The sequence below is a fragment of the Oncorhynchus mykiss genome, chromosome 17 (assembly GCF_013265735.2).
Source record: "Oncorhynchus mykiss isolate Arlee chromosome 17, USDA_OmykA_1.1, whole genome shotgun sequence".
NCBI lineage: Eukaryota > Metazoa > Chordata > Actinopteri > Salmoniformes > Salmonidae > Oncorhynchus > Oncorhynchus mykiss.
The window spans coordinates 23,223,544-23,251,078 of record NC_048581.1 but is presented as its reverse complement, the minus strand read 5'-3'; the positions used below and the strand labels follow the sequence as shown (position 1 = coordinate 23,251,078).

The following is a 27,535-nucleotide window of genomic DNA, read 5'->3' as shown; positions in this document are numbered from 1 at the left end:
GTTACTGTTACTACTGTATTACTAGTGTTACTATGTTACTGTTACTACCATAATACTAGTGTTACTGTCTTACTGTTACTACTGTATTACTAGTGTTACTGTGTTACTGTTACTACTGTATTACTAGTGTTACTATGTTAATGTTACTACTGTATTACTAGTGTTACTATGTTACTGCTACTACTGTATTACTAGTGTTACTGTGTTACTGTTACTACCATAATACTAGTGTTACTGTCTTACTGTTACTACTGTATTACTAGTGTTACTGTGTTACTGTTACTACTGTATTACTAGTGTTACTATGTTAATGTTACTACTGTATTACTAGTGTTATCATCTCACTGTTACTACTGTATTACTAATGTTACCATCTCACTGGTACTACTGTATTACTAGTGTTACTGTGTTACTGTTACTACTGTATTAATAGTGTTACTATGTTACTGTTACTACTGTATTACTAGTGTTACTATGTTACTGTTACTACTGTTATTACTAGTGTTACCATCTCACTGTTACTACTGTATTACTAGTGTTACCATCTCACTGGTATTACTGTATTACTAGTGTTACTGTGTTACTGTTACTACTGTATTACTAGTGTTACTATGTTACTGTTACTACTGTAATACTGGTGTTACTATGTTACTGTTACTACTGTATTACTAGTGTTATCATCTCACTGGTACCACTGTATTACTAGTGTTACTATGTTACTGTTACTACTATATTACTAGTGTTATCATCTCACTGTTACTACTGTATTACTAGTGTTACCATCTCACTGTTACTACTATATTACTAGTGTTACCATCTCACTGTTACTACTGTATTACTAGTGTTACTATGTTACTGTTACTACTGTATTACTAGTGTTACTATGTTACTGTTACTACTGTATTACTAGTGTTACTATGTTACTGTTACTACTGTTATTACTAGTGTTACCATCTCACTGTTACTACTGTATTACTAGTGTTACCATCTCACTGTTACTACTGTATTACTAGTGTTACCATCTCACTGGTACTACTGTATTACTAGTGTTACTGTGTTACTGTTACTACTGTATTACTAGTGTTACTATGTTACTGTTACTACTGTATTACCAGTGTTACTATGTTACTGTTACTACTGTATTACTAGTGTTACTATGTTACTGTTACTACCATAATACTAGTTTTACTGTCTTACTGGTACTACTGTATTACTAGTGTTACTGTGTTACTGTTACTACTGTATTACTAGTGTTACTATGTTAATGTTACTACTGTATTACTAGTGTTACTATGCTACTGCTACTACTGTATTACTAGTGTTACTGTGTTACTGTTACTACCATAATACTAGTGTTCCTGTCTTACTGTTACTACTGTATTACTAGTGTTACTGTGTTACTGTTACTACTGTATTACTAGTGTTACTGTGTTACTGTTACTACTGTATTACTAGTGTTATCATCTCACTGTTACTACTGTATTACTAATGTTACCATCTCACTGGTACTACTGTATTACTAGTGTTACTGTGTTACTGTTACTACTGTATTACTAGTGTTACTATGTTACTGTTACTACTGTATTACTGGTGTTACTATGTTACTGTTACTACTGTTATTACTAGTGTTACCATCTCACTATTACTACTGTATTACTAGTGTTACCATCTCACTGTTACTACTGTATTACTAGTGTTACCATCTCACTGGTATTACTGTATTACTAGTGTTACTGTGTTACTGTTACTACTGTATTACTAGTGTTACTATGTTACTGATACTACTGTAATACTGGTGTTACTATGTTACTGTTACTACTGTATTACTAGTGTTATCATCTCACTGGTACTACTGTATTACTAGTGTTACTATGTTACTGTTACTACTATATTACTAGTGTTATCATCTCACTGTTACTACTGTATTACTAGTGTTACTATGTTACTGTTACTACCGTAATACTAGTGTTACTGTGTTACTGTTACTACTGTATTACTAGTGCTACTGTGTTACTGTTACTACTGTATTACTAGTGTTACTATGTTAATGTTACTACTGTATTACTAGTGTTATCATCTCACTGTTACTAGTGTATTACTAGTGTTACTATGTTACTGTTACTACTGTATTACTAGTGTTACTGTGTTACTGTTACTACTGTATTACCAGTGTTACTATGTTACTGTAACTACTATATTACTAGTGTTATCATCTCACTGTTACTACTGTATTACTAGTGTTATCATCTCACTGTTACTACTGTATTACTAGTGTTACCATCTCACTGTTACTACTGTATTACTGGTGTTATCATCTCACTGTTACTACTGTATTACTAGTGTTACTATGTTACTGTTACTACTATATTACCAGTGTTACTATGTTACTGTTACTACTGTATTACTAGTGTTATCATCTCACTGTTACTAGTGTTATCATCTCACTGTTACTAGTGTATTACTAGTGTTACTTTGTTTATGTTACTACTGTATTACTAGTGTTATCATCTCACTGTTACTACTATATTACTAGTGTCACTATGTTACTGTTACTACTGTATTACTAGTGTTATCATCTCACTGTTACTACTGTATTACTAGTGTTATCATCTCACTGTTCCTACTGTATTACTAGTGTTACCATCTCACTGTTACTACTGTATTACTGGTGTTATCATGTCACTGTTACTACTGTATTACTAGTGTTACTATGTTACTGTTACTACTATATTACTAGTGTTACTATGTTACTGTTACTATTGTATTACTAGTGTTATCATCTCACTGTTACTACTGTATTACTAGTGTTACTATGTTACTGTTACTACTGTATTACTAGTGTTATCATCTCACTGTTACTACTATATTACTAGTGTCACTATGTTACTGTTACTACTGTATTACTAGTGTTATCATCTCACTGTTACTACTGTATTACTAGTGTTACTATGTTACTGTTACTACCGTAATACTAGTGTTACTGTCTTACTGGTACTACTGTATTACTAGTGTTACTGTGTTACTGTTACTCCTGTATTACTAGTGTTACTATGTTACTGTTACTACTATATTACTAGTGTTATCATCTCACTGTTACTACTGTATAACTAGTGTTACTATGTTACTGTTACTACCGTAATATTAGTGTTACTGTCTTACTATTACTACTGTATTACTAGTGTTACTGTGTTACTTTTACTACTGTATTACTAGTGTTACTATGTTAATGTTACTACTGTATTACTAGTGTCATCATCTCACTGTTACTACTGTATTACTAGTGTTACCATCTCACTGTTACTACTGTATTACTGGTGTTATCATCTCACACTGTTACTACTGTATTACTAGTATTACTATGTTACTGTTACTACTATATTACTAGTGTTACTATGGTACTGTTACTACTGTATTACTAGTGTTGCTGTGTTACTACTGTATTACTAGTGTTACTATCTTACTGTTACTTCTGTATTACTAGTCTTACCATCTCACTGTTACTACTGTGTTACTGGTGTTACTATGTTACTGTTACTACTGTATTACTAGTGTTACTGTTACTACTGTATTACTAGTGCTACTGCGTTACTGTTACTAATGTAGTACTAGTGTTACTATGTTACTGTTACTACTGTATTAACTAGTGTTACTATGTTACTGTTACTACTGTATTACTAGTGTTACTATGTTACTGTTACTACTGTATTACTAGTGTTGCTATGTTACTGTTACTACTGTATTACTAGTGTTATCATCTCACTGTTACTGCTATATTACTAGTGTTACTATGTTACTGTTACTACTATATTACTAGTGTTATCATCTTACTGTTACTACTGTATTACTAGTGTTACTATGTTACTGTTACTACCGTAATACTAGTGTTACTGTGTTACTGTTACTACTGTATTACTAGTGTTACTGTGTTACTGTTACTACTGTATTACCAGTGTCACTATGTTACTGTTACTACTGTATTACTAGTGTTATCATCTCACTGTTACTACTGTATTACTAGTGTTATCATCTCACTGTTCCTACTGTATTACTAGTGTTACCATCTCACTGTTACTACTGTATTACTGGTGTTATCATGTCACTGTTACTACTGTATTACTAGTGTTACTATGTTACTGTTACTACTATATTACTAGTGTTACTATGTTACTGTTACTATTGTATTACTAGTGTTATCATCTCACTGTTACTACTGTATTACTAGTGTTACTATGTTACTGTTACTACTGTATTACTAGTGTTATCATCTCACTGTTACTACTATATTACTAGTGTCACTATGTTACTGTTACTACTGTATTACTAGTGTTATCATCTCACTGTTACTACTGTATTACTAGTGTTACTATGTTACTCTTACTACTGTATTACTAGTGTTACTATCTCACTGTTACTACTGTATTACTAGTGTTACTACGTTACTGTTACTACTGTATTACTAGTGTTACTATGTTACTGTTACTACTGTAATACTAGTGTTACTATGTTACTGCTACTACTGTATTACTAGTGTTACCATCTCACTGTTACTACTTTATTACTAGATTTACTATGTTACTGTTACTACTGTATTTCTAGTGTTATCATCTCACTGTTACCACTGTATTATTAGTGTTACCATATCACTGTTACTACTCTATTACTGTATACTTTGTTGAAGCACACTTGGCAGCGATTTAAGCCTTGAGTCTTAGGTATGATGCTACAAGCTTGGCACACCTGTATTTAGGGAGTTTCTCTCATTCTTCTCTGCAGATCCTCTCAAACTCTGTCAGGTTGGATGGGGAGTTTCACTGCACAGCTATTCTCAGGTCTCTCCAGAAATGTTCGATCGGGTTAAAGTCTGGGCTCTGGCTGGGCCACTCAAGGACATTCAGAGACTTGTCCCGAAGCCACTCCTGTGTTCTCTTGGCTGTGTGCTTAGGGTCATTGTCCTGTTGGAAGGTGAACCTTTGCCCCAGTCTGAGCAGGTTTTCATCAAGGAGCTCTCTGTACTTTGCTCTGTTCATCTTTGCCTTGATCTTGACTAGTCTCCCAGTCCCATTCCGCTGAAAAACATCCCCACAGCATGATGCTGACACCACCATGTTTCACCGTAGGGATGGTGCCAGGTTTCCTCCATACATGACGCTTGGCATTCAGGCCAAAGAGTTCAATCTTGATTTCATCAGACCAGATAATCTTGTTTCTCATGGTCTGAGAGTCCTTTAGGTGCCTTTTGGCAAACTCCAAGTGGGCTGTCATGTGCCTTTTACTGAGGATTGGCTTCTGTTTGGCCACTCTACCATTAAGGCTTGATTGGTGGAGTGCTACAGAGATGGTTGTCCTTCTGGAAGGTTCTCCCATCCCCACAGTAGAACTCTGGAGCTCGATCAGAGTGACCATCGGGTTCTTGGTCACCTCCCTGACCAAGGCCCTTCTCCCCTGATTGGTCAGTTTGGCCAGGTGACCAGCTCTAGGAATAGTCTTGGTGGTTCCAAACTTCTTACATTTAAGAATGATGGAGGCCACTGTGTTCTTGGGAACCTTCAATGCTGGAGGACATTTTTGGTACCCTTCCCAAGATCTGTGCCTTGACACAATCCTGTCTCTGATCTCTATGGACAATTCCTTCAACCTCATGGCTTGGTTTTTGCTCTGACATACACTGTCAACTGTGGGACCTTATATAGACAGGTGTGTGCCTTTCCAAATCATGTCCAATCAATTGAATTTACCACAGGTGGACTCCAATCAAGTTGTAGAAACATTTAAATGATGATCAATGGAAACAGGATGCACCTGAGCTCAATTTTGAGTCTCATAGCAAAGGGTCTGAATACTTATGTAAATAAGTTATTTCTGTTATTTTTGTTATTTAATTTTTTTTTGCAAAAATGTCCAAAGACCTTTTCCCGTTTTGTCGTTATGGGGTATTGGGTGTACATTGATGAGAGGAATAAAATATGATGATGTATGATGCGTGCTTTATGACTTTACGCAATGTATCATTAAGCAGTGAGGCCTGTGGATGTGTGTTGAGTTGCCAAAAGACCTCGGCCAAGGGTTGTTCTTTTGTACGACGGAACACAGAGTACCTGGCCACAGTACTCGGAATACTGGCCATATACTACACACCTCTGAGGTGCCTTATTGCTGTTATAAACTGTTTAACGACGTAAAAATATGTATTTCTTTGTCATACTTTCAGCCAATCAGCATTCCGGCCGCGAACCACCTGGTTTGTGATTAGTGATATATTGCATGAACAGAGAGCACTTGACCTCTATCCACTGAGTGTTCAAAAATCCCACCGTGTTCATAAGTTGACCTTAATAGCGTTGGAGACAGAGGCTCTTGCCGCACTTTATCACTGTGACCCAAACTTTACAACCTCTTAAATGTGTGTTCTATCGCTCTCTCTCTCTCTCTCTCTCTCTCTCTCTCTCTCTCTCTCTCTCTCTCTCTCTCTCTCTCTCTCTCTATCTCTGTCTCTCTATCTCTCCTTCTGTGTGTGTGTGTGTGTGTGTTAGGTAAATCCCACCTGGCCATAGTTCAGAGGGTGAACAACGAGGGTGAGGGGGACCCCTTCTACGAGGTCCTGGGCATCGTCACCCTGGAGGACATAATCGAGGAAATCATCAAGTCAGAGATCCTGGACGAGACAGACTTGTACAGTAGGTGCCCAAACTATTTACTTTGCGCACATTTTATTGAAATGAAGGGGTATCAATGTTTTCATTTTGAGTAACTTGAACCTGTTACCAGACCAGTACCACTTTATTATCTGCTGTAATGTAAGGTGCTACTGCAAAGGTTTATCTTCCAGGCAATTTACATTGTTTTATTGTTATGTTATGTCCAGTAATGTTTCACCGGCAACTCTGTTTCCCCCATTTTTTTTATTTTACATTGTACACACGTTGTCCATAGGGAAAGAATATAGTTGCTTGAAAATAAATTCCTTTGAGTAACTAAAGTTTATTCACCCTTGTACCTTTTCCTAAAAACAATTCCTCCCCTTTCATCCCCATTCCCCAATTCTTTCTCCCCTCAGCTGACAACAAAACGAAGAAGAAAATCACCCATCGTGAGCGGAAGCAGGATTTCTCAGCCTTCAAGCCCAACGACAGTGAAATGAAGGTTAAAATATCACCTCAGCTTCTGCTGGCAACCCTGCGTTACCTAGCAACAGGCAAGTGTGCACACTGCGTTGCTGCTTGACTTCCCCCAGTGTGCCCTCAGAACCCTGACTGTGGAACGTGTGTGTGTGTGTGTGTGTGTGTGTGTGTGTGTGTGTGTGTGTGTGTGTGTGTGTGTGTGTGTGTGTGTGGTGTGTGTGTGTGTGTGTGTGGAGAGGGCGAGAGTGTGTGTTTGAGTGTGTGTTTGCGACACGTGAATGTGTGTGTGTGGCGACAGTGTGTGTCTGAAACGAGAATGTGTGTTTGTGATGTACACGTGGGTGATTGTCTGAGAGGAGACACTAGGCCTCTGGGGAGCGCGGCAGGGGATGTCTGCACAGACTTTATATGGCTCAGTCTGAAAACATGGCCGACTATTTGCTTGCGTGTCATGTTCTCCGCAGTTGGGAGACTGTAGCATTTAGCTTGGAACACATACCACAATTTGTTTACACTACTTTCACGATGACATCACTTTCAACAGTTTGGCTGATTGCCGGGGTTCTCACAGAAGGCATGTCTACATGCCAGACCTGCATTCACATATGTTTGACATTCTTGATTGAGATGTGCTTGATTGAGCTTGCCTAGGGCAATGGGTTCGAATGGAATAGTCCCCAAAGTGCAAACCCCATTCCATCTGGCACTTCAGGCAGGCTAAAGCAAACAGGCTAAAACAAACAGGCTAAAACAAACAGGCTAAAGCTCAAAGCAGAACATTAGATCCAGATCAATATATGGCTGTGGTGCCAAGTGTTTAAAAGATTTTAAATACTATTAGAAAAATCCCATGGAACGTACAACTGGAACCACCGTGGAATGTCCCAGCTAGCTACCAGTAGTAAGGCACAGGTGATTAAAATATGTTGCATTTGTAGGGGATTTGGTGAGAACTTTGACCTAGCGAGCTGCTAAGCATCGCTTAAAGCTGTGGCCCCGCTGGCCCCTCTAAAGGAACTTTGGCTACCACCGTAGTGTGGTGGAGCAAGCTGCCAACTGAGACACTCTGGTGTCAGGGGCAAGATTGGTTAACCTTTTTTACCTTGACCAATGAGAGTACTGATAGAGTATGGGGAGAATCAGGTTGAGCCTGTGTGCAATACACGTGATTATAGTCAATTTACCGTGGAGACGGTGATAATGAGGTGATATGGTAAATGCAAGAGAGGGAGTGGTTTTTTTTTTTTATTATTATTATTTTTTTTATTTTACCCCTTTTTCTCCCCAATTTCGTGGTATCCAATTGTTTAGTAGCTACTATCTTGTCTCATTGCTACAACTCCCGTACGGGCTCGGGAGAGACGAAGGCTGAATGTCATGCGTCCTCCAATACACAACCCAACCAGCCGTACTGCTTCTTAACACAGCGCGCATCCAACCCGGAAGCCAGCCGCACCAATGCGCCGGAGGAAACACCGTGCACCTGGCCACCTTGGTTAGCGCGCACTGCGCCCGGCCCGCCACAGGAGTCACTGGTGCGCGATGAGACAAGGAGATCCCTACCGACCAATCCCTCCCTAACCCGGACGACACCAGGCCAATTGTGCGTCGCCCCACGGACCTCCCGGTCGCGGCCGGTTACGACAGAGCCTGGGCGCGAACCCAGGGACTCTGATGGCACAGCTGGCGCTGCAGTACAGCGCCCTTAACCACTGCGCCACCCGGGAGGCCCGAGAGGGAGTGTGTTTTTACATGGAATTCTATTGTTGATATGGTATTGTAGGGTATTACATCACAACATCTTGTGTCTTACCACTGCATCTTGTTGTCTTGTACAATGTTGTATTTTGGTCTATATTGGTCAATTTGTTCTTAAATTATCTATCGCTCTCTCTCTCTCTCTCTCTCTCTCTCTAACTCTCTCTCTCCATCGCTCTCTCTGACTCTCTCCCTCTCTCTCTCTGACTCTCTCTCTCCCCCTCTCTCTCTCTCTCTCTCTCTCTCTGACTCTCTCTGACTGTCTCTCCCCCTCTTTCTCTCTCTCTCTCTCTCTCTGACTCTCTCTCTCCCCCTCTCTTTCTCTCTCTCTCTCTCTCTCTCTCTTTCTTTCTCTCTTGCCATCTCTCTCTCTCCATCCATCCCCCTCTCCAGAGGTGGAGTCGTTCGGGCCGGTGCAGATGTCAGAGAAGATCCTGCTGCGTCTGCTCAAACACCCCAACGTGATCCAGGAGCTGAAGTACGACGAGAAAAACAAGAGAGCACCGGAGCACTACCTCTTCCACAGGAACAAGCCTGTGGACTACTTCATACTAATCCTGCAGGTCAGTACCGAGCCACGCCATTGGGCCAGAGGTTAGTACGGGGCCACGCTATTGGGGCACTCACAAACACTGATTTTGCAGATAGCAGATATTTTACTTGCAGTGATTGTGATGCTGTATGTAGTTGTACAATGACAGCAGTGACAAATGTAGAGCGGGGCCACGCTATCGGGCCAGGTCAGTAATGGGCCACACTATCGGGCCAGGTCAGAAATGGGCCACACTATCGGGCCAGGTCAGTAATGGGCCACACTATCGGGCCAGGTCAGAAATGGGCCACACTATCGGGCCAGGTCAGAAATGGGCCACACTATCGGGCCAGGTCAGTAATGGGCCACACTATCGGGCCAGGTCAGAAATGGGCCACACTATCGGGCCAGGTCAGTAATGGCCCACACTATCGGGCCAGGTCAGTAATGGGCCACACTATCGGGCCAGGTCAGTAATGGGCCACACTATCGGGCCAGGTCAGAAATGGGCCACACTATCGGGCCAGGTCAGTAATGGGCCACACTATCGGGCCAGGTCAGAAATGGACCATGCTATTGGGAGACGGTCACTACACTCTTCAGCTGTTGTTACACCTTGCATTAACATGTAGTTGTCATCATCCATCAAGATGGAGATTTGTTGCGTCTACACATGGTAATAAAATGTGTCTGTTATCTGCCCACTACGTCCGTATCGTGACCAGATTCCCTGGTCCCTCCCTCGATGCAAAATTATCCAACCTGACTTGAACCTCCCCTTCCGGTGGTCAGGAAGGTCAAATCACAATCAGTTCACAATGCGTCTTTTGATTGTCTACACCTGTTGACAAATGTGGGCACAATCAGCATGTTGACAAGATCAGGGCAACTGACGCATGTCAGAACCAGGTATAAAAGAGGCTTTAGGGAAAAAAGTGCTATCTAGAACCTAAGCGGTTCTTCAGCTGTCCCTATAGGAGAACCCTTTGCTGAACCCTTTTTGTTTCCAGGTGGAACCCTTTCCACAGAGGGTTCTACCTGAAACCAGAAATAGTTTGTACCTGGAACCAAAAAGGGTTCTCATATGGGGATAGCTAAATAATCTTCTGGAACCCTTTCCCTAAGAGTGTAGGCCAGGAAGGGGATTGGCAGCTATTAAACAAAGCAAGGGGATTTTCCACGAATTATAAACAAGAGTGAGATTTGCCCTCGAGTCAGGGTGGCAACATGAGGGTGATGCAAGTCGGAAGTGATGCTGCAAGTACCTGTTTTAAAGGCCCAGTGCAGTCAAAAAAAATGAATTTTCTGTATTTTATATATATTTCCGCACTATGAGGTTGGAAAAATACAGTGAAATTGTGAAAATGATGATGATGATAATGCCCTTTTAGTGTAAGAGTTGTTTGAAAAGAGGATGGAGTTTTGACCTGACTGGTGACATCATCAGGCGGTAAATGAGTTAATAGCCCAATAAGAAAGAGAGTTCCAAACCTCTCGGCCAATTAACAGCTAGTTTTCAGTTTTCCCCTCCCTGCTCTAACCACTCCCAGACCGTCCAAGCTACATTCATGAGAATTTGTTTCTTTTTGACCATTTTGATTGAAAACAATCACAGTAAGGTACTTACTTGTTGACATGAAGTGATTTTTGTGACTTTGTGGATTGACTTTGTGGATTTAAAAGCCTCAATGCAGACGTTTTTATATCAATATCAAATCACTTCTGGGTAGCAATTAAGTATCATTCTGTAATAGTTTTACATTAAAAACAAAAACACAGCTGTTATTGGCAGAGAGGTTTGAACTCTCTTTGTTATTGGTCTATTAACTTATCCACCGCCTGGTGCTGTAACCAGGCAAGCTGAAACTCCACCCATGCTAAACCCTGCTTGATGAGATGATATTTTCAACCAGTAACTATCAGGAAATAACACGGATCACAGTTTCGTCAGCTGTTGTACAATATGATACAAAACACAGGAAGAACAGAAAGCACTGGGCCTTTAAAAAGAAGGTGAAGTAGATCGTCATCTCACTGCGAAGGAGAGATTTGTCAGAATATTGTTCGAGGTGTGAATTCTGAAATGTTGTTACGCGGTTCAGACTGTAATGCTGCCGAAACAAAAACACATAGTGAATTTACTGTAGCTGATGATCAAACCTCTATACCCCGCAGTACTTCTCAACTGATCTGAGTCTTCTTCAGACTCTTACGCAGAGTGTGTTGTGCTCCTCTGCAGGGGAAGGTGGAGGTGGAGGCAGGGAAGGAAGGGATGAAGTTTGAAGCAGGAGCGTTCTCCTCCTATGGGATGATGGCTCTCACCACCTCTCCGGGTAAGACTTCCTTGTATACCGACGTCTCAATGGCTGTGTCTAAAATGAGGTCCTATAAATATTCACTGCAGTACACAACACTTTTGTCCAGAACCCTACGTCCCTATATAAAACTACTTTACAAAAATACTAAATTGTAGTCTATAGGAACCTACCATGTATATTTCAGATTTCCCCAATTCCCTCCTACCCATCATCCATCGGCAGCTACTGAGACAAGGGCTAGGTCCAGGATGACTGGTTTACAAATTGTAAAGAAACAGTTTATCAGTAACCAAGTGAATTGACTCATATTGAAACAAGGTATGATAAAAAAAAATGTGACGCAGCCTCTGTATTTTCTCAGTTCATTCACAAACTTCCAGTCAGGCGCTAGTAGGATCTCAGAGACACCTGCTGGTGAGAGGGCAGAATTACACCCTCCTCATCAAAAAAAGTTGTCACTGTAGTTTGGTTTATGGAACATAGAGCACATGCTTATGAGATGATGTATTTTGTCATATTTTATCACAGACCCTCTTTCAATGTGCTTGGATGGCACGTTGGTTGTTTTTCAGGACACGGTGTACGATGGTAACGTTATACAATTATTTCATTTGTGGGCTCTGGTGATGGATTTTTCCGTGTGTGTCTCCCCTCTCTGTCGTCCGTCTCTCCTCGCCAGTCCCTCTCTCCCTGTCTCGTACCTTCGTTGTCAGTAGGGCTGAGTCCCTAGCAGGATCTCCAGGTATGGTAGTCCTCTCTTTCCTGTCTGTCTGTCTGCTTGCCTGTCTGTCTGTCAACCTGTCTGTCTGTCTGTCAACCTGTCTGTCTGTCTGCCTGTCTGTCTGTCCGTCCATCCCCCTATCCCTCTATCTCTCCATCTCTCCTCACATCTAATATGCCTCTTCCATCTGTCTATCACCCATTGGGATGAGTGTACACTTCACCTAAGCCTGGTATTTACCGGTATCAAAACTGCATGATGTGTTGTGGACATAGCAATGAATTCTGGACCTGCTGGTCATGAGCTTAAATTCTTTGTGGAATTCTCTTGTGCCACATAGCAAGAATACTTTGAGCATATTGTTTGTTGCATGTTTGTGTATTAATATGCATGTCCTACTTACTCTGTCCTTACGTTTGCTTTGCATATTAAATGTTGTTCTGCATGGACGTTTAACAAGGCAGGACTTAACTATTGTTTTGGGCTCTGAAGGGTGTCTGTTACTGTGTACTGTGCATGTGAATCATCCATTCCTCTGTGTGTGTGTGTGTGTGTGTGCGTGCGTGCGTGCGTGCGTGGTAACCAGTGCCATAACTCAAGCCAGTGAATAGTGTAGTAGGGGCCCCCAGAGTGAGGCATAGCTGCCACTAGAGACAGGCTCCACCCCTCTAGCCCCTTAACCCTCTGACTCCATAAACAAGGCTATGAGTTACAGCCCCCCGCAGGGCCACTGACTGCAGCATGCACACAAGCTGCAAGCACACACACACATTCTGAAAACATAAACACACACACACACACACACACACACGGCTCAAGCCTCTGATCCACCCTATATTTACTAAATTCCCTCCTCCTTCTTTTCCCCCTTGTCCCACTCCACCCTCTTCCACTCCATCCACTCCTCCATCCCCTACCGTCCCCCGTCGGCCCCCGAGAAAGTAGAGTACTAATCTCCCAGGGTTCACTGGGCCTTGGACTACTGCGTGGGTCTGGGGACCACATCCAAACCCAGGATTACATACATTCCAGCCAGAGTAGTGAGCATTAACGCCCCAGTCCTCTGCAAGCCCACCTCTTTTCCACTTTGTTGTGTGGTTTTCCTCTCGTCTGCTTTTTAAGGAGTGGAAAACATAAGCTGAGTTTAATTAAAATAAAGAGAAAAGTATTCTAATTTGAGAAGTGGGGAAAAAAGCGGCATCACTCTAGACCACCGACTCAAAACCTGTGAAGCAAAGCCCACCCCCCCTAATGGGAGGACTTAAAATATATATTAGATTTCCATACATTGCACCAAGGATTCTTGGCCTATATGTTACCTAATCATTCAATTAAAGAAATAGCTTCTCATTCTGTGTAGAATTCAGTAAATAGATGATGCACAATCAGGTTGTGTAGATGGAGATTAGATGACAAACATAAATCATACACAGCTATGGCTAGGTACAGCAGTACAGCTATAACTGATTGTGGATTCCATATACAGTGTCTGTGTGACATGTTCTGCTTTTACTCTGTTCTCTATTCTGTTCTCAGATCAGGGCTGGGGTCAATTCCATTTCAATTCCAGGTCTCTTCAATGCTTTTCAATGAGGAAAATGTAGAATTGGATATTGGAATTTGGTTTACGTTCTGAATCGACTTTTATAGACATGGGATCGACCCCAACCCCAGATGTGTATTTACTGTGAACAGAAGCCGAAAACTTCTATTCTTCTCTATCCTGTGCAGAGAACAAGTCCCCCCCGCGGCCGTTTGGCCTGAACCACTCAGACTCCCTGAACCGGAGTGACCGCATCGATGCCATCACACCCACGCTGGGGAGCAGTAACAACCAGCTGAACGCCTTCCTACAGATATACATGCCAGACTACTCTGTCAGGGCTGTGTCTGACCTGCAGTACATCAAGGTGAGAGGATAGTCAGGATTCACACACACACACACACACACACACACACAACAGATACAGTTGAAATCAGAAGATTACATACACCTTAGCTAAATACATTTAAACTCAGTTTTTCACAATTTCTGACATTTAATCCAAGTAAAAATTCCCTGTCTTAGGTCAGTTAGGATCACCACTTTATTTTAAGAATGTGAAATGTCAGAATAATAGTAGAGAGAATGATTTCATCCAGCTTTTATTTGTTTCACCACATTCCCAGTGGGTCAGAAGTTTACATACACACAATTAGTATTTGGTAGCATTGCCTTTAAATTGTTTAACTTGGGTCAAATGTTTCGGGTAGCCTTCCACAAGCTTCCCACAATAAGTTGGGTGAATTTTGGTCCATTGCTCCTGACAGAGCTGGTGGAACTGAGTCATATTTGCAGGCCTCCTTGCTTGCACACACTTTTTCAGTTCTGCCCACAAATGTTATATAGGATTAAGGTCAGGGCTTTGTGATGGCCACTCCAATACTTTGTCGTCCTTAAGCCATTTTGCCACAACTTTGGAAGTATGCTTGAGGTCATTGTCCATTTGGAAGACACATTTGCGACCAAGCTTTAACTTCCTGACTGATGTCTTGAGATGTTGCTTCAATATATCCACATCATTTCCCATCCTCATGATGCCATCCATTTTGTGAAGTGCACCAGTCCCTCCTGCAGCAAAGCACCCCCACAACATGATGCTGCCACCCCCGTGCTTCACGGTTGGGATGGTGTTCTTTGGCTTGCAAGCCTCCCCCTTTTTCCCCAAAACATAAAGATGGTCATTTTGGCCAAACAGTTCTATTTTTGTTTCATCAGACCAGAGGACATTTCTCCAAAAAGTACGATCTTTGTCCCCATGTGCAGTTGCAAACCGTAATATGGCTTTTTATGGCGGTTTTGGAACAGTGGCTTCTTCCTTGCTGAGTGGCCTTTCAGGTTATGTCGATATAGAACTCGTTTTACTGTGGATATAGATACTTTTGTACCTTTTTCCTCCAGCATCTTCACAGGGTCCTTTGCTGTTGTTCTGGGATTGATTTGCACTTTTCGCACCAAAGTACGTTCATCTCTAGGAGACAGAACGCATCTCCTTCCTGAGCGGTATGATGGCTGCGTGGTCCCATGGTGTTTATACTTGTGTACTATTGTTTGTACAGATGAACATGGTACCTTCAGGCATTTGGAAATTGCTCCCAAGGATGACTTGTGGATGTCTAGAATTGTTTTTCTGAGGTCTTGGCTGATTTATTTTCATCTTCCCATGATGTCAAGCAAAGAGGCACTGAGTTTGAAGGTAGGCCTTGAAATATATCCACAGGTACACCTCCAATTGACTCAAATTATGTCAATTAGCCTATCAGAAGCTTCTAAAGCCATGACATCATTTTCTGGAATTTTCCAAGCTGTTTAAAGGCACAGTCAACTTAGTGTATGTAAACTTTTGACCCACTGGAATTGTGATACAGTGAATTATAAGTGAAATAATCTGTCTGTTAACAATTGTTGGAAAAATGACTTGTGTCATGCACAAAGTAGATGTCCTAAACTATAGTTTGTTAACAAGAAATGTGTGAAGTGATTAAAAAATTAGTTTAATGACTCCAACCTAAGTGTATGTAAACTTCCGACTTCAATTGTAGACATGCCTGACTACTCTGTTATGGCTGTCGGACCTGCAGTATTTCAAGGAGTGTCTATACACACTTCTACACACACGTTTGCACGCACATACTGTACACACACACACATTTGTGACCTACCGCCTTGATTCGGTCTTAAGTAGCAAAATTTGAAATGGTGTTTTTTACATTGGATGAAAGCAGAGACTCAGAGCTACATAATGGTATATCATACACTGCATTTGAGGAACAATGGGAAAGTCATTTTGCTTTGACAGTTGATAAACTGGTAAATTCACTTTTGAGAAAATCGCCTTTGAATGTTTTGGTACCTACTAGAGAGCTCTTCTTTGTCTACACCCATTCAGCACCCTTTTAAGCTTTAGCTCCACCAATCTCTTTATCTGAGCGTTTTGTCCTAACAACAGCAGTCAAGCACCCAAGATAACTGGTTAACAGTTGTCGCAGTGACATTCTATTAAATCAGACACTTGCATAGTGGAGTCTTTTGTTAAGACATGTAGCTAGCTAAACAATGAACCATAATCCCAACTCATGACGTTACTACCTTGCATGAATCTGCAGGTAGCTAACCAACCAGGTTCAATGTTAGCTAGCTAACATTAGGCTATAACTAGCCAAGAAAATGGCTCTGAGATACAAATAATACGATCATACTCGTAATGTTAGGTAGCGAGCCAGCCAGCTAATGTTAGCTAACAGTACACTTTAACTTGAAATGAAAAAAACTGTCAAAATTAGAAATGTGTAATATCTGAAAATGTAGCTAGCTAAACTATCTTACCTGTATACATCATGGTTGGACTCTTCTCCCTGTCACAGATGCCATGGTTGCCCTTAGTTTGAAGATGTAATCCGGAGACCGGTGTTTCTCCATCTCCTTAGCTACCATACTCTAATTCCAATGATTTCAAAACTCAGTCTTTCAGAAAGTGGAGAGCAACACTTTTGCAGTTCTACTAAGCAATCTTTTTTTTTAAAGCAGTGTTAGACAGGATTACCTACCGATACTGACCAGCTCAAATAGACAGAAGTGTGCTACATGGCAGACCAATCCAAATTAATCTCCCGGCATGTCCAGCCCACTCATTATCTCAGCCAATCATGGCTAGCGGGAAGGTTGCTGTGTTTTTCTGTGGCTAAACCAACTAGGCTCGCAATTTAACAATTGTATTCGTTTTTACAGATGACATACAGGTCTGTTATTAAGGCACATGAAAGTTCACATGTTCCAGAAGGCATTTCTTCCAAAAAAAACAACCACATTTTGATTAAAAAAAATATATATTTTGTTCAAATGACTGACCTGTGAAGTAGTGACCCGCGACATACGCCTAGTTTCCTGAAACGGGTCACATTTGTGTGTCGCTTGTATAACAGTGAAGGTTGAGGTTGAATTGGCTGGCATAGGATCTGTCCAAGTGGGAGGATGTAGATTATGAAAAATAGGGGGCCTAGCATGGAGCCCAGAGGCACACCCTGTGTGAGTTTAGTGAGATATATGTGTCCAGTTGGTGAAACATGATTGAAACCTGGAGAAAGTGGATAAGAATGTTCTATTGGAAATGTAGCTATGCTATCATTCAAGATGATCATGTAGATATCCACATCTGCCAGTTCAACTGATGCCCAGGGATGCTATTTAATATACTGTAATATCATATAACCTGATATCATGTAACTGTATTATCCTCCCGCAGGTGACCCGTCAGCAGTACCAGAACGCCCTGATGGCGTCGCGCATGGATAAGACGCCCCAGTCGATGGACAGCGAGTTCACCAAGATCGAATTGACTCTGACCACTGAGCTCCACGATGGTGGAGGGGGAGGCGTGCTGGAGACGCCAGCTATGGCCCACCACGAGACAGTCGGCCTGCTCAACCTCAACACACAGCCCCAGAACTGTCTGGCCCACAGGGTCAACCACACTGCACACAATGAGGGACCCATCTAGCCCACACTGGGGTGGTGGGGACAGGGGAGAGGAGGGAGGATGGGTCTGGGGAGAGGGGACAGGGGGAGATGAGGCAGGATGGGTCTGGGGACAGGGGGAGAGGAGGGAGGGAGGATGGATCTGGGGACAGGGGGAGAGGAGGGAGGATGGATCTGGGGACAGGGGGAGAGGAGGGGTCTGGGCACATGGGGAGAGGAGGGAGGATGTATCTGGGGACAGGGGAAGAGGAGGGAGGATGGGTCTGGGGACAGGGGGAGAGGAGGGAGGATGGATCTGGGGACAGGGGGAGAGGAGGGAGGATGGGTCTGGGGAGAGGAGGGGTCTGGGGACAGGGGGAGAGAAGGGAGTATGGGTCTGGGGACAGGGGAAGAGGAGGGAGGATGGGTCTGGGGACAGGGGGAGAGGAGGGAGGATGTGTCTGGGGAGAGGAGGGGTCTGGGGACAGGGGGAGAGGAGGGAGGATGGATCTGGGGATGGGGAGAGGAGAGAGGATGGGTCTGGGGACAGGGGGAGAGGAGGGGTCTGGGGACAGGGGGAGAGGGCGAGAGGTAGTGAGGAGAGATGGTGTTAGTACCCTCTGGGCCAGGGCCTGGGCCTAATCCCCCGACATCCAAGGACCTCTAACCCCTACCCATCACCCCCTTATGGATTGAAGACCCTGGAGGAATTGAGGGGAATGACCTCCAACCCCTACCCACCACCCCCTTATGGATTGAAGACCCTGGAGGAATTGAGGGGAAGGACCTCTAACCCCTACCCACCACCCCCTTATGGATTGAAGACCCTGGAGGAATTGAGGGGAAGGACCTCCAACCCTTACCCACCACCCACTTATGGATGGAAGACCCTGGAGGATTTGAGGGGAGGGACCTCTAACCCTTACCCACCACCCACTTGTGGATGAAGACCCTGGAGGAATTGAGGGGAAGGGGGCTACGGATATGTGTGTACTGAGCCCCAGCCTGAACCTCTACTCTCTACCCTCCACCACCCCTGTCTGATTCCACAGCCTGGAACAGAATATCCTTTGGGGTAGTGGGGAAGGAGGCTAAAGGGATAGCACTCTGGGCCCTCACCCACATCACACACCTCTAGAAGACCCTGTTAGGGTGGGCTTGGACCGTCCTCGGCCAATCCATCCGCTTAAATACCCGGGAACCTGGTATTCCAGTAGCTCGGAAAGATGGACAACAGTGTGCATGCCCCCCACCCCATTCCCCTGTCCACACACAAACACTTACACATAAGTATACACACTTTCCAGTCTGTTCTTGTTCAGGGATTGGCAGTGGACTGTAGTACTACTTTAGTACTACTGTAGTACCTCTAGTACTACTACAACGAAGGACTCAAATGCACGCAGACAAAAAGGTTAGTCAAAGACTGTACCAAATACCGCTTTGAAGGAAACCATGGAACCATGAACCAAGAATGTTTTTGTGCATTTATTTATTATATATATATGTGTGTGTATATATGTATGTGTGGAGAAGATATGACATATACCGGCGCACAAACATGCATGGGCATGAAGATGTTTGTGTGTGTATATGTGATATTGAAATACATGCTACATATATTTATATATATATATATATACTCATACAAGTACCAGTCCAAAGTTTGGACACACCTACTCATTCAAGGGTTTATCTTTATTTTTACTATTTTATGAAATATATTTTGATTCGTTTAACACATTTTTTGGTTACTACATGATTCCATTTCATAGTTGTGATGTCTTCACTATTATTATACAATGTAGAAAATAGTGAAAATAAAGAAAAACCCTTGAATGAGTAGGCGTGTCTAAACTTTGGACTGGTACTGTACATCCATGTATATGAGTTGGTGAGGGTATTTTAAAGATATGTATATTACAGATGTTGTTATTTTCACTATGCTTCTCAATCAGGATAACGGTACCGTATCTTTTCACCTTCTTAAAATCACACGATTGCCTTTAAAACAAAAAATCATCTTAATTATTTTTAACAAAGTGCAATGGGGGAAAAAACAGTATATTTAGGAGATGATTATGACTTTTTAAAAATCACTTTATTGTAAATTGAGACAGAGATATTTGTATGTTTGTATGAACCGTATGTATGTGTGTGTCTTGGTTCAAAGATGCTGAGTTGCAACCGTCCACAAGCAAAAACCCGTCCGTCCCTAAAGCCAGTTTCTTTCTCCTATTACGGCCCATGTACGATCAGAAGCCCTTTGACCTCATTATATCGCTGTTTGATATGGAGGTTATCCAGACTTAAGTTAACAGACTTAAAGCAGACTTAATAATAGAATCCAGACAAGTCTTACGACTGTGGTTCAGGATGGATTGACATTGAAAAGTGCTAACTTGGCACTAATGAACGCATGTGTCTTTTATTATTCATAATCAAACGTGATCATTGGCCAGTATTAATGACCTCATCTAACATGTTGAGCATCATGAACGTCACAAAAGCAACCTCGACATTAAACGATTGTCCATGAATGACCCTCCTTGTATGGCACAGCACTCTCCTTTCCACTGTGTGTGTGTGTTGTGTGGCATGTTAAAGTATGTTCAGTCGCCTTCAGCTCATGTTGAGCTTAGAGTGTAAGCTTTATTCAATCAAACTCTTTAACTGGGTTTTGGGGTTAAAGGCAGACTATGCATTATGAAGTACACAGAGTGTACAAAACATTAGGAACACCTTCCAGTCATTTGGAGTTGCACCTTCCCTTTTTCCCTCGGAACAGCCTCAATTTATCGGGGCATGGACTCTACAAGGTGTCGAAAGCATTCCACAGGGGATGCTGACCCATGTTGATTCCAATGCCTCCCACAGTTGTGTCAAGTTGGCTGGATGTCCTCTGGATGGTGGACCATTCTTGATACACACGGGAAACTGTTGAGTGTGAAAAACCCAGCAGTGTTGCAGTTCTTGACACAAACCAGTGCGCCTGGCACCTACTACCATACCCCATTCAAAGGTACTTAATCTTTTGAGTTGCCCATTCACCCTCTGAATGGCACACAGACACAATCAATGTCTCAGTTATCTCAAGGCTTAAAAATCATTATTTAACTTGTCTCCTCCCCTTCATCTACACTGATTGAAGTGGATTTAACAAGTGACATCAATAAGGGATCATAGCTTTCACCTGGATTCACCTGGTCAGTCTATGTCATGGAAAGAGCAGGTGTTCTTAATGTTTTGTCCACTCTGTGTGTAGCACAAACAGTGTGGCAACATCCTGCTTAAATAAATTGACACCAACAAAACTGAAATTGACTATTGCATTGTGGGAGGGTGCAAAATCAGAAGAGCCAATAGTTGGGAGCCTTGGCAGATTCAAATGTTCTTGTTGTTGTCAGTAAGCAGGATGTCGCCCCGCTGTGAATGATGTCATTTTTTGGAGTGTACCTTTGAGATTAAGGTACCATTCTTCTTGCAGTGTGAGAATGTAATGAAAAACAATGTTTACTGTGTGAAACAAAAAATAATAATGCTTCAAACATGCTCTCTTTCAGTGCAAGAAGAATGTTTTTTCCCCCAACAATGCCCCAATCATCTGGTTAGCGAGTTTAATCGAATAGTGTGGGCTTGAACTGAAACCTTTTTTTAATTGAACCTTTATTTAACTAGGCAAGTCGGTTAAGAACAAATTCTTATTTACAATGAAGGCCTAGGAACAGTGCCTTGTTCAGGGGCAGCACGACAGATTTTTACCTTGTCAGCTCGGGGATTTGATCCAGCAACCTTTCAGTTACTGGCCCAATGCTCTAACCACTACCTGTCAGCCCAAGCTTGTTGATGTTTTACACCCTTTAACTTGGTCACATGGTCACTGTTGGAGATGAACAGAAACGGTTGTTTTTCTGTGACTGACTGATCTTTTTTGTAAGGCTCAAGTTCATGCCAACTTAAAACACTTTAAAGTGAGACAAAATTGCCAAATTAAACACTTAAGTGCTTGTTTTCACATGCTAGTTTTGCACCTTTGTAGTCTAATAATAATTCATTGAATGACCATGTGCCACTGAAGCTAAAAAACTATTATTATTAGAATTATTTATTGTAAGAGGAAAACTTTCCCTTCGATGGTTATTATAGATGCTAGTTCTTTGAATTGTGATGACTTGAATCATAGCAACGCATAGTTTGGGGGAAATTGAGGAAAATATGAAATCTCACCGTTGATGTACTGTATTGAATGTACGCAATTACAGTATTAGAACTACTAATGTGTTTTCTGTATCTTAGCCACACATATGTTGTGTATTTCTTATCACAATTCTCCTATAAGCCTGTAAATGTCATGTTGTCTTGTCTCTGTCCTTTCCCTTCACCCTGTCTCCCTCTGCTGGTCGTGTTAGGTTACCTTTTCTCCCCCGCTTTCCCCCAGCTGTCCCTTGTCTCCTCTAACTACCCATTCACCCCGTTCCCCACCTGTTCCCTTTTGTCCCTCTGATTAGGTCCCTATATCTCTCTCTGTTTCTGCTCCTGTCCTTGTCGGATTCTTGTTTGTTTGTGTCATTCATGCCTGAACCAGACTGTCGTCATGCTTGCTGTAACCTTGTCCTGTCCTGTCGGAATCTGCCGGTCCATCTGAGCCTACCTATGTTTGGTAATTAAAGAAGCTCTGTTTAAGTTGATTCGCTTTTGGGTCCTCATTCACGCACCGTAACAGAAGAATCCGACCAAGAATGGACCCAGCGACTTCGGATCCTCTCCACTCAGCCGTCGAGATCCAGGGAGCGATGCTAGGCAGACACAAGCAGGAATTGTCTGCTGCTCGACATGCCGTTGAGACCCTGGCCACCCAAGTCTCCAACCTCACAGAACAGGTTCACCATCTCCGCCTCGATCCACCGGCCACTTCCAGGGCTTTCGAATCTCCGGAGCCCAGAATCAATAACCCGCCGTGTTACTCTGGGGAGCCCACTGAATGCCGCTCGTTCCTCACCCAGTGTGATATTGTGTTTTCTCTCCAGCCCAACACTTACTCCAGGAGCACTGCTCGTGTCGCCTACGTCATATCTCTCCTTATTGGACGGGCTCGTGAGTGGGGCACGGCAATCTGGGAGGCAAGGGCTGAGTGTACTAACCAGTATCAAGACTTTAAGGAGGAGATGATACGGGTTTTTGATCGATCTGTTTTTGGGGAGGAGGCTTCCAGGGCCCTGTCTTCCCTATGTCAAGGCAATCGATCCATAACAGACTACTCTATTGAGTTTCGCACTCTTGCTGTCTCCAGTGGCTGGAACGAGCCGGCCTTGCTCGCTCGTCTTCTGGAGGGTTTCCGCGCAGAGGTAAAGGATGAGATTCTCTCCCGGGAGGTTCCTTCCAGCGTGGATTCCTTGATTGAACTCGCTATTCGCATTGAGCGACGGGTTGATCTTCGTCACCGAGCTCGTGGAAAGGAGCTCGCGCTCTCCGTCGCCTCCCTCTCCGCATCACTACCATCTTCCTCTGCCGGCTCGGGTGCTGAGCCCATGCAGCTGGGAGGTATCCGCATCTCGACTGAGGAGAGGGAACGGAGAATCACCAACCGCCTCTGTCTCTATTGCGGTTCCGCTGGTCATTTTGTCACTTCATGTCCAGTAAAAGGCCAGAGCTCGTCAGTAAGCGGAGGGCTACTGGTGAGCGCTACTACTCCTGTCTCTCCTTCAAGATCCTGCACTACCTTGTCGGTCCATCTACGCTGGACCGGTTCGTCAGCTTCCTGCAGTGCCTTAATAGACTCTGGGGCGGAGGGCTGTTTTATGGACGAGACCTGGGCTCGGGAACATGACATTCCTCTCAGACAGTTAAAGGAGCCCACGGCCTTGTTCGCCCTGGATGGTAGTCCTCTCCCCAGGATTCAGCGTGAGACGCTACCTTTAACCCTCACTGTTTCTGGTAATCATAGTGAAACCATTTCTTTTTTAATTTTTCGTTCACCTTTTACACCTGTTGTTTTGGGCCATCCCTGGCTAGTTTGTCATAATCCTTCCATTAATTGGTCTAGTAATTCTATCCTCTCCTGGAACGTCTCTTGTCATGTTAAATGTTTAATGTCTGCTATCCCTCCTGTTTCCTCTGTCTCTTCTTCACAGGAGGAGCCTGGTGATTTGACAGGGGTGCCGGAGGAATATCACGATCTGCGCACGGTGTTCAGTCGGTCCAGGGCCACCTCTCTTCCTCCACACCGGTCGTATGATTGTAGTATTGATCTCCTTCCGGGAACCACCCCCCCCCGGGGTAGACTATACTCTCTGTCGGCTCCCGAACGTAAGGCTCTCGAAGATTATTTGTCTGTAGCTCTTGACGCCGGTACCATAGTCCCCTCCTCCTCTCCCGCCGGAGCGGGGTTTTTTTTTGTCAAGAAGAAGGACGGGTCTCTGCGCCCCTGCATAGATTATCGAGGGCTGAATGACATAACAGTGAAGAATCGTTATCCGCTTCCTCTTATGTCTTCAGCCTTCGAGATCCTGCAGGGAGCCAGGTTTTTCACTAAGTTGGACCTTCGTAACGCTTACCATCTCGTGCGCATCAGGGAGGGGGACGAGTGGAAGACGGCGTTTAACACTCCGTTAGGGCACTTTGAATACCGGGTTCTTCCTTTCGGCCTCGCTAACGCTCCAGCTGTCTTTCAGGCATTAGTCAATGATGTCCTGAGAGACATGCTGAACATCTTTGTTTTCGTTTACCTTGACGATATCCTGATTTTTTCACCGTCACTCCAGATTCATGTTCAGCACGTTCGACGTGTCCTCCAGCGCCTTTTAGAGAATTGTCTTTTTGTGAAGGCTGAGAAGTGCACTTTTCATGCCTCCTCCGTCACATTTCTCGGTTCTGTTATTTCCGCTGAAGGCATTAAGATGGATCCCGCTAAGGTCCAAGCTGTCATTGATTGGCCCGTCCCTAAGTCACGCGTCGAGCTGCAGTGCTTTCTCGGCTTCGCGAACTTCTATCGTCGTTTCATCCGTAATTTCGGTCAGGTGGCAGCTCCTCTCACAGCCCTTACTTCTGTCAAGACGTGCTTTAAGTGGTCCGTTTCCGCCCAGGGAGCTTTTGATCTCCTCAAGAATCGTTTTACATCCGCTCCTATCCTTGTTACACCTGACGTCTCTAGACAGTTCGTTGTCGAGGTTGACGCGTCAGAGGTGGGAGTGGGAGCCATCCTTTCTCAGCGCTCCCTCTCTGACGACAAGGTCCACCCATGCGCGTATTTTTCTCATCGCCTGTCGCCGTCGGAACGTAACTATGATGTGGGTAACCGCGAACTGCTCGCCATCCGGTTAGCCCTAGGCGAATGGCGACAGTGGTTGGAGGGGGCGACCGTTCCTTTTGTCGTTTGGACTGACCATAGGAACCTTGAGTACATCCGTTCTGCCAAACGACTTAATGCGCGTCAGGCGCGTTGGGCGCTGTTTTTCGCTCGTTTCGAGTTCGTGATTTCTTATCGTCCGGGCTCTAAGAACACCAAGCCTGATGCTTTGTCTCGTCTCTTCAGTTCTTCAGTAGCCTCCACTGACCCCGAGGGGATTCTCCCTGAGGGGCGTGTTGTCGGGTTGACTGTCTGGGGAATTGAGAGGCAGGTAAAGCAAGCACTCACTCAAACTCCGTCGCCGCGCGCTTGTCCTAGGAACCTTCTTTTCGTTCCCGTTCCTACTCGTCTGGCCGTTCTTCAGTGGGCTCACTCTGCCAAGTTAGCCGGCCACCCTGGCGTTCGGGGTACGCTTGCTTCCATTCGCCAGCGTTTCTGGTGGCCCACCCGGGAGCATGACACGCGTCGTTTCGTGGCTGCTTGTTCGGTCTGCGCGCAGACTAAGTCCGGTAACTCTCCTCCTGCCGGCCGTCTCAGGCCGCTTCCTATTCCCTCTCGACCGTGGTCTCACATCGCCTTAGATTTTGTCACCGGACTGCCTTCGTCAGCGGGGAAGACTGTTATTCTTACGGTTGTCGATAGGTTCTCTAAGGCGGCTCATTTCATTCCCCTTGCTAAGCTTCCTTCTGCTAAAGAGACGGCACAAATCATCATCGAGAATGTTTTCAGAATTCATGGCCTTCCGTCAGACGTCGTTTCGGACAGAGGTCCGCAATTCACGTCTCAATTTTGGAGGGAGTTTTGCCGTTTGATTGGGGCTTCCGTCAGTCTCTCTTCCGGCTTTCACCCCCAGTCTAACGGTCAAGCAGAACGGGCCAATCAGACTATTGGTCGCATCTTACGCAGTCTTTCTTTTCGCAACCCTGCGTCTTGGTCAGAACAGCTCCCCTGGGCAGAATACGCCCACAACTCGCTTCCTTCGTCTGCGACCGGGCTGTCTCCTTTTCAGAGTAGCCTCGGGTACCAGCCTCCGTTGTTCTCATCTCAGTTCGCCGAGTCCAGCGTCCCCTCCGCTCAGGCTTTTGTCCAACGTTGCGAGCGCACCTGGAAGAGGGTCAGGTCTGCACTTTGCCGTTATAGGGCGCAGACTGTGAGAGCTGCTAATAAGCGTAGAACTAAGAGCCCTAGGTATTGTCGCGGTCAGAGAGTTTGGCTCTCCACTCAGAACCTTCCCCTTAAGACGGCTTCTCGCAAGTTGACCCCGCGGTTCATTGGTCCATTCCGTATCTCTCAGGTCATTAATCCTGTCGCAGTGCGACTTCTTCTTCCGCGATATCTTCGTCGCGTCCACCCTGTCTTCCATGTCTCCTGTGTTAAGCCCGTTCTTCGCGCCCCCGCTCGTCTTCCCCCCCCCCCCCCCCCATCCTTGTCGAGGGCGCACCTATCTACAGGGTCCGTAAGATCTTGGACATGCGTCCTCGGGGCCGTGGTCATCAGTACCTAGTTGACTGGGAGGGGTACGGTCCTGAGGAGAGGAGTTGGGTTCCCTCTCGGGACGTGCTGGACCGTGCGCTGATTGATGATTTCCTCCGTGGCCGCCAGGTTTCCTCCTCGAGTGCGCCAGGAGGCGCTCGGTGAGTGGGGGGGTACTGTCATGTTGTCTTGTCTCTGTCCTTTCCCTTCACCCTGTCTCCCTCTGCTGGTCGTGTTAGGTTACCTTTTCTCCCCCGCTTTCCCCCAGCTGTCCCTTGTCTCCTCTAACTACCCATTCACCCCGTTCCCCACCTGTTCCCTTTTGTCCCTCTGATTAGGTCCCTATATCTCTCTCTGTTTCTGCTCCTGTCCTTGTCGGATTCTTGTTTGTTTGTGTCATTCATGCCTGAACCAGACTGTCGTCATGCTTGCTGTAACCTTGTCCTGTCCTGTCGGAATCTGCCGGTCCATCTGAGCCTACCTATGTTTGGTAATTAAAGAAGCTCTGTTTAAGTTGATTCGCTTTTGGGTCCTCATTCACGCACCGTAACAGTAAACAAATGATTCTCTGTTTTTCTTTGTGGTGGACCATTCTATATTTTGTTATCATTTGTCTCTTGGGAAATATGTATGAAGAACCAAGCCAGGGTTGGGGTGTAATGTACAAGGCGTATGCCTTCTGTTGAGTATATTAACTTCAAGTGTAAACTTATTTCTAGGGTAATGTAATGTTGAGTTGACTTTTTCTTTGTATCCGTTTGTATATAAATGGTTTT

The 27,535-nt window shown here is 44.0% G+C and overlaps 1 protein-coding gene across 2 annotated transcripts in view; it reads left to right on the top strand.

Moving 5' to 3' along the window:
• LOC110493468 (metal transporter CNNM2-like) overlaps positions 1-18,030 on the top strand; it is a 120,137-nt gene extending 102,107 nt beyond the window's left edge. The window contains exons 2-8 of one of the 2 annotated variants that reach the window (XM_036949424.1): positions 6,531-6,674; positions 7,055-7,192; positions 9,270-9,439; positions 11,648-11,741; positions 12,406-12,468; positions 14,179-14,357; positions 17,730-18,030. In XM_036949424.1, the coding sequence (XP_036805319.1) occupies positions 6,531-6,674; positions 7,055-7,192; positions 9,270-9,439; positions 11,648-11,741; positions 12,406-12,468; positions 14,179-14,357; positions 17,730-17,984 (1,043 nt within the window). In that variant the 3' untranslated portion in view covers positions 17,985-18,030. Of the gene's footprint in view, positions 1-6,530; positions 6,679-7,054; positions 7,193-9,269; positions 9,440-11,647; positions 11,742-12,405; positions 12,469-14,178; positions 14,358-17,729 lie in introns of those variants that run through there. The other variant, XM_036949425.1, reaches the window with a different exon arrangement.
• The last annotated feature ends 9,505 nt before the right edge of the window (positions 18,031-27,535 follow it).